Source organism: Oncorhynchus kisutch, unplaced genomic scaffold (genome assembly GCF_002021735.2).
Source record: "Oncorhynchus kisutch isolate 150728-3 unplaced genomic scaffold, Okis_V2 scaffold3984, whole genome shotgun sequence".
NCBI lineage: Eukaryota > Metazoa > Chordata > Actinopteri > Salmoniformes > Salmonidae > Oncorhynchus > Oncorhynchus kisutch.
The window spans coordinates 1-7,699 of record NW_022265929.1 but is presented as its reverse complement, the minus strand read 5'-3'; the positions used below and the strand labels follow the sequence as shown (position 1 = coordinate 7,699).

Sequence of the window (7,699 nt, the reverse complement as noted above, 5' to 3'; positions counted from 1 at the left end):
TTGGCATAGCAGTCAGACGTCTTGTCGTGTCGTGTCCCTTGTATATATTCGTTTTTTTAAAACATATTTTTCTTCGCATATCTTTAAAAAAAAAAATCTGAACCTCAACATCTAAATACTCTCCTGCAACCCGCCTCACCCAATGTAGCGTGGATCAGCTTTTTTTCTAAAGTATTTATATTTACTTCGGATCTGGAACCCCTCAACTGAAGCTAGCCAGCTAACTACCAGCTATCAGTCAGCAAACCATTGCTAGCGGTCATTAGCTAACCTTCAGCTCGGAAAGCTCTCGCCAGTTCGAACAACGCGACTCTAACCAGAGCATAACGGACCTATTATTTTTATCCCCGGATTCCCACCGCAAACTGAACTTTTTCATCTAGATCTTCACAACTAGCTAACTAGCTAACCGCAACCCCGAATGATTACTCCTGGCTAGCGTTTCCATCCACTTAGCTTGAAGCTAGCCCGGCCAGAGCTCCTGTGCTACCACCGAAGCATACTCCTGGGCTACAATATCCGGACCCACGACCGGTCTATCGATGTCACCGCATGAAGAGGCATAAACAGACTCACCCCATCGCAACGTCCCCCAAAGGCTAACTTTCTAGCCCTTGCTATCTGCTTGCTTGCTAATTCGGCCTGCTAACTGCTAGCTTGTTTAGCCCCGGCCTACTAACTGTTAGCTTGTTAGCACAGGCCTGCTAACTGTCTGAATCGCCGAGTCCCCAGCCAGCACATCCACTCACTGGACCCACAGTTACTTTCACTCTCTTTTCGATTTTTAATTTGATTATACCTTACGGTAACCTGCCTCACCCAATGTGATACGGAATCGCTATTATTTTAAATTTTTAGAACACATTCAAGAACCTCCAGAAGCCAACCAGCTACAAGCTATTTAGTCATTGTTAGCCACTGCTAGCGGCTTTTACCTTCTGCACAGCCAGCCAGTTCTTTTAGCCTGGATAATTACTCGCCAGTCTAGCTTCCCTGTCCCATCCACCGCTGCCCCCTGGACACTGTGATCACTTGGCTACATAGCTGATGCCTGCTGGACTGTCCATTAATCACGGCACTCCATTCTGTTTGTTTATGTTTTATCTGTCGGCCCCAGCTGCACTCAGGCTCTGTGTGTAGTTAATCCGACTGCCTAGTCAACGCCATTTTACCTGCTGTTGTTGTGCTAGCTGATTAGCTGTTGTTGTCTCACCTACTGGTTTAGCTAGCTCTCCCAATCAACACCTGTGATTACTGTATGCCTCGCTGTATGTCTCTCTCAAATGTCAATATGCCTTGTATACTGTTGTTCAGGTTAGTTATCATTGTTTTAGTTTACAATGGAGCCCCTAGTTCCACTCTTCATACCCCTGATACCTCCTTTGTCCCACCTCCCACACATGCAGTGATCTCACCCATTACAACCAGCATGTCCAGAGATACAACCTCTCTTATCATCACTCAGTGCCTGGGCTTACCTCCGCTGTACCCGCACCCCACCATACCCCTGTCTGCGCATTATGCCCTGAATATATTCTACCATGCCCAGAAATCTGCGATATGCAACTGTTCAGGGAAGTCAGGAACCAATATACACAGTCAGTTAGGAAAGCTAAGGCTAGCTTTTTCAAGAAGAAATTTGCATCCTGTAGCTCTAACTCCAAAAAGTTCTGGGACACTGTAAAGTACATGGAGAACAAGAGCACCCCCTCCCAGCTGCCCACTGCACTGAGGCTAGGTAACACGGTCACCACCGATAAATCCATGATTATCGAAAACTTCAACAAGCATTTCTCAATGGCTGGCCATGCCTTCCTCCTGGCTACTCCAACCTCGGCCAACAGCTCCGCACCCCCCGCAGCTACTTGCCGGAGCCTCCCCAGCGTCTCCTTTACCCAAATCCAGATAGCTGATGTTCTAAAAGAGCTGCAAAACCTGGACCCATACAAATCAGCTGGGCTTGACAATCTGGACCCTTTATTTCTGAAACTGTCCGCCGCCATTGTCGCAACCCCTATTACCAGCCTGTTCAACCTCTCCTTCGTATCATCTGAGATCCCCAAGGATTGGAAAGCTGCCGCGGTCATCCCCCTCTTCAAAGGGGGAGACACCCTGGACCCAAACTGTTACAGACCTATATCCATCCTGCCCTGCCTATCTAAGTTCTTCGAAAGCCAAGTCAACAAACAGGTCACTGACCATCTCGAATCCCACCGTACCTTCTCCGCTGTGCAATCTGGTTTCCGAGCCGGTCACGGGTGCACCTCAGCCACGCTCAAGGTACTAAACGATATCATAACCGCTATCGATAAAAGACAGTACTGTGCAGCCGTCTTCATCGACCTTGCCAAGGCTTTCGACTCTGTCAATCACCATATTCTTATCGGCAGACTCAGTAGCCTCGGTTTTTCTGATGACTGCCTTGCCTGGTTCACCAACTACTTTGCAGACAGAGTTCAGTGTGTCAAATCGGAGGGCATGCTGTCCAGTCCTCTGGCAGTCTCTATGGGGGTGCCACAGGGTTCAAATCTCGGGCCGACTCTTTTCTCTGTATATATCAATGATGTGGCCTTGCTGCGGGCGATTCCCTGAACCACCTCTACGCAGACGACACCATTCTGTATACTTCCGGCCCGTCCTTGGACACTGTGCTATCTAACCTCCAAACGAGCTTCAATGCCATAGAACACTCCTTCCGTGGCCTCCAACTGCTCTTAAACGCTAGTAAAACCAAATGCATGCTTTTCAACCGTTCGCTGCCAGCACCCGCGCGCCCGACTAGCATCACCACCCTGGATGGTTCCAACCTAGAATATGTGGACATCTATAAGTACCTAGGTGTCTGGCTAGACTGTAAACTCTCCTTCCAGACTCATATCAAACATCTCCAATCTAAAATCAAATCTAGAGTCGGCTTTCTATTCCGCAACAAAGCCTCCTTCACTCACGCCGCCAAACTTACCCTAGTAAAACTGACTATCCTACCGATCCTCGACTTCGGCGATGTCATCTACAAAATAGCTTCCAACACTCTACTCAGCAAACTGGATGCAGTTTATCACAGTGCCATCCGTTTTGTTACTAAAGCACCTTATACCACCCACCACTGCGACCTGTATGCTCTAGTCGGCTGGCCGTCGCTACATATTCGTCGCCAGACCCACTGGCTCCAGGTCATCTACAAGTCCATGCTAGGTAAAGCTCCGCCTTATCTCAGTTCACTGGTCACGATGGCAACACCCACCCATAGCACGCGCTCCAGCAGGTGTATCTCACTGATCATCCCTAAAGCCAACACCTCATTTGGCCGCCTTTCGTTCCAGTTCTCTGCTGCCTGTGACTGGAACGAATTGCAAAAATCGCTGAAGTTGGAGACTTATCTCCCTCACCAACTTCAAACATCAGCTATCTGAGCAGCTAACTGATCGCTGCAGCTGTACATAGTCTATCGGTAAATAGCCCACCCAATTTTTTACTCCATGTGTAACTCTGTGTTGTTGTCTGTTCACACTGCTATGCTTTATCTTGGCCAGGTCGCAGTTGCAAATGAGAACTTGTTCTCAACTAGCCTACCTGGTTAAATAAAGGTGAAATAAATTGTTTTTAAAAAATGTATTATTCCAAAACGCTATATCCACCAATTTTACACATTTGTGTTTTTTCATCAGAAATGATTGCTTATACGTACCTTCATGTGTGTGTAAAATATTACTGTTCTCACATTTTTTTGTAATAGATTTGAGATGTTTTTAAAAATATGTTTCTTTTCAAAACACTATATATACATTGTTTAGCTGGAATGGAATGTTAGGATCCTGTATATTTGACTGTAATATGTGGTTGTAGGCCTGAGGGCTTGAAGGCCTGTTGTAAGGCAGGTCCTCACCAGACATCACCGGCAACAACGTCGCCTATGAGCACAAACCCACCGTCGCCGGACCAGACAGGACTGGCAAAAAGTGCTTTTCACTGACAAGTCGCGGTCTTGTCTCACCAGGTGTGATGGTCGGATTCACGTTTGTCTTCGAAGGAATGAGCGTTACACCGAGGCCTGTACTCTGGAGCGGGATCGATTTGGAGGTGGAGGGTCCGTCATGGTCTGCGGTGGTTTGTCACAGACATCCTCCTCCCTCATGTGGTACCCTTCCTGCAGGCTCATCCTGACATGACCCTCCAGCATGACAATGCCACCAGCCATACTGCTCGTTCTGTGTGTGATTTCCTGCAAGACTGAATGTCAGTGTTCTGCCATGGCCAGCGAAGAGCCCGGATCTCAATCCCATTGAGCACGTCTGGGACCTGTTGACTCGGAGGGTGAGGGCTAGGGCCATTCCCCCCAGAAATGTCTGGGAACTTGCAGGTGCCTTGGTGGAAGAGTGTGTTAACATCTCACAGCAAGAACTGGCAAATCTGGTGCAGTCCATGAGGAGGAGATGCACTGCAGTACTTAATGCAGCTGGTGGCCACACCAGATACTGACTCTTACTTTTGATTTTGACCCCCCCTTTGTTCAGGGACATGTTATTCCATTTCTGTTAGTCACATGTCTGTGGAACTTGTTCAGTTTGTGTCTCAGTTGTTGAATCTTGTTATGTTCATACAAATATTTACACGTGAAGTTTGCTGAAAATAAACGCAGTTGACAGTGAGGACGTTTCTTTTTTTGCTGAGTTTAGCAGTAAATTGCAGGTATTTCCACAGAGGACAGGCTGACGGTGGTTGTATGGCTGCTAAACGGTGACAGATTGTGTAGTGCGTGTGTGTGTGTGTGTGTGTGTGTGTGTGCGTATGTGCTCGTGCACACGATGACACCAATCACTGTGTCTTTCCAGCAGTATAGAAGCCTTTTCCGTTTCCACGGGAACACACAACCAGACACCATTTCGCCACAATAAAACCTCAGAGACAGACACACTCTTACCCTGAATTTGTACTGTGTGCTCCTCTTCAGGCCTTGCACTGTGGAGGTTAGGTTGTCTCCAGTGTACTTTGGATGAAAGTCTGTTCCCTGGAAGGTCAGACGTTCTCAGTTAACCTTTAAACGGACGTTTTGCTGAACATGTGTGTGTGTGTGCGTCATTATATCTGTGTGTGGGACTCACGGTATTGTCCTCCTGGATCTCGAGTGTGTATGTGATTAGTTCCTCGTTGGCGCTGCCCTCGGGACGGCCCCACTCCAGTGTGACCCAGGAGACGCCCGCCCGCAGCAGCCGCGGTGCCAGGGGGCAGGAGGGCAGCGTACCTGTAGTGTAGAACACAACCTCCGTACTGAAACCACTGTGGAGGGATAGAGGTGGGAGGGAGAGAGGGGGGAGGGACATGAGTTTAGACTACACAAAGCAGAGCTCATGTCTTTTATCTCTTCTGCATCATTCTTTCTCTCTTTCCATCTCTCTCCATCTCCCTCCATTAACTCCCTCCATCTCCCTCCTCTTTTCTGTCACTGGAACGACCGGCCTCAAGCAGGGGAATCTGCCCCACTGCAACGATGTGAGAACAAGAGGAGCGAGGAAACAAAAAAATAGAGAGACTCATTCAGAGAGATAAGACCAGACACCTAACCTTAACACAGCCATACATGAACCAGACACCTAACCTCAACACAGCCATACATCAACCAGACACCTAACCTCAACACAGCCATACATGAACCAGACACCTAACCTCAACACAGCCATACATCAACCAGACACCTAACCTCAACACAGTCATACATCAACCAGACACCTAACCTCAACACAGCCATACATCAACCAGACACCTAACCTCAACACAGCCATACATCAACCAGACACCTAACCTCAACACAGCCATACATGAACCAGACACCTAACCTCAACACAGCCATAAATCAACCAGACACCTAACCTCAACACAGCCATACATCAACCAGACACCTAACCTCAACACAGCCATACGTCAACCAGACGTCAACCAGACACCTAACCCCAACACAGCCATACATCAACCAGACACCTAACCTCAACACAGTCATACATCAACCAGTCGTCAACCAGACACCTAACCCCAACACAGCCATACATCAACCAGACACCTAACCTCAACACAGTCATACATCAACCAGACACCTAACCTCAACACAGTCATACATCAACCAGACACCTAACCTCAACACAGTCATACATCAACCAGACACCTAACCTCAACACAGCCATACATCAACCAGACACCTAACCTCAACACAGTCATACATCAACCAGACACCTAACCTCAACACAGTCATACATCAACCAGACACCTAACCTCAACACAGCCATACATCAACCAGGCACCTAACCTCAACACAGCCATACATCAACCAGACAACTAACCTCAACACAGCCATACATCAACCAGACAACTAACCTCAACACAGCCATACATCAACCAGACAACTAACCTCAACACAGCCATACGTCAACCAGACGTATGGCTGTGTGAGAGAGAGAAAGAGAGAGAGAGAGAGCGAGAGAGAGGGGGACAGAGAGAGACAGAGAGAGACAGAGAGAGACAGAGAGAGAGAGAGAGACAGAGAGAGACAGAGAGAGAGACAGAGAGAGACAGAGATTGTGAGGGTGCAACAGATGGGAAGAGTGAAGGTCAAAATGAGAGTGAGGATGACAGAGTAACAGAGCACAAGCCCGGTGGAAGAGAGGGTTGGAGATCAAGAGAGAACGACAGAGAGATTGAGAGAGAACGACAGAGAGATTGAGAGAGAACGACAGAGAGATTGAGAGAGAACGACAGAGAGATTGAGAGAGAACGACAGAGAGATTGAGAGAGAACGACAGAGAGATTGAGAGAGAACGACAGAGAGATTGAGAGAGAACGACAGAGAGATAGAGAGAGAACGACAGAGAGATAGAGAGAGAACGACAGAGAGATTGATAGAGACATAGAAAGATAGAGGAGGATAGACACAAAGAGGGAAAGCGGAAGATGTCACCTACCTTGTACAATGTAGTGTTATGCCATGCATATGTAATGCTATAACACCCATACCTGGTGCCTATGTAGTGTTATGGCATGTGTATGTAGCATTATAACACATACCTGGTGCCTATATCGTTGTGAGCAGCCACTCTGAAGGTGTAGCCCACAGCAGGACACAGTCTGGTCAGCTTACAGTGTCTCTGGCTCCCAAAGTAACATTCTCTAAATACACTATTCTTCTTTCCCTATGGAGGAGAGGGGGATGAGAGTGGAGGATGAGAGAGAGAGAGAGATGAGACTAGACTGCAATAATTATAATAATAATGACAACAGTAATATCATTTATTTGTCCGGCGCTGATTATCATGATGTAATAACACAAATCTAGAACAGAGCCATATAAAGACTGCCTTTCATAGTCATTTAGAGAGAGAGGAGAGAGAGAGAGGAGAGAGAGAGAGGAGAAGAAAGGAGGGAAAGATGAGAGAGAGAGGAGAGAGAGAGGAGAGAGAGGAGAGTAGAGGAGAGAGAGAGAGGAGAGAGAGGAGAGAGAGGAGAGAGAGGAGAAGAAAGGAGGGGAAAGAGTGGAGAGAGGATAGGAGAGTAGAGTAGAGTAGAGTAGAGTAGAGTAGAGTAGAGTAGAGTAGAGTAGAGTAGAGTAGAGTAGAGTAGAGTAGAGGAGAGGAGAGGAGAGGAGAGGAGAGGAGAGGAGATGATGAGGAGAGGAGAGGAGAGGAGAGAGTAGAGTAGAGTAGAGTAGAGTAAG

General features: G+C 47.5%; 1 protein-coding gene across 1 annotated transcript in view; it reads right to left on the bottom strand.

The window, feature by feature from the left end:
- Positions 1-7,178, bottom strand: part of LOC116372980 (fibronectin type III domain-containing protein 3B-like) — a gene marked incomplete at its 5' end in the record, with an annotated part of 27,563 nt that extends 20,385 nt beyond the window's left edge. Inside the window, 3 exons of the mRNA XM_031821517.1 lie at positions 4,700-5,008; positions 5,103-5,277; positions 7,054-7,178. Coding sequence (XP_031677377.1) covers positions 4,700-5,008; positions 5,103-5,277; positions 7,054-7,178 — 609 coding nt within the window. The remainder of the gene's footprint in view (positions 1-4,699; positions 5,009-5,102; positions 5,278-7,053) is intronic.
- Positions 7,179-7,699: the final 521 nt, after the last annotated feature.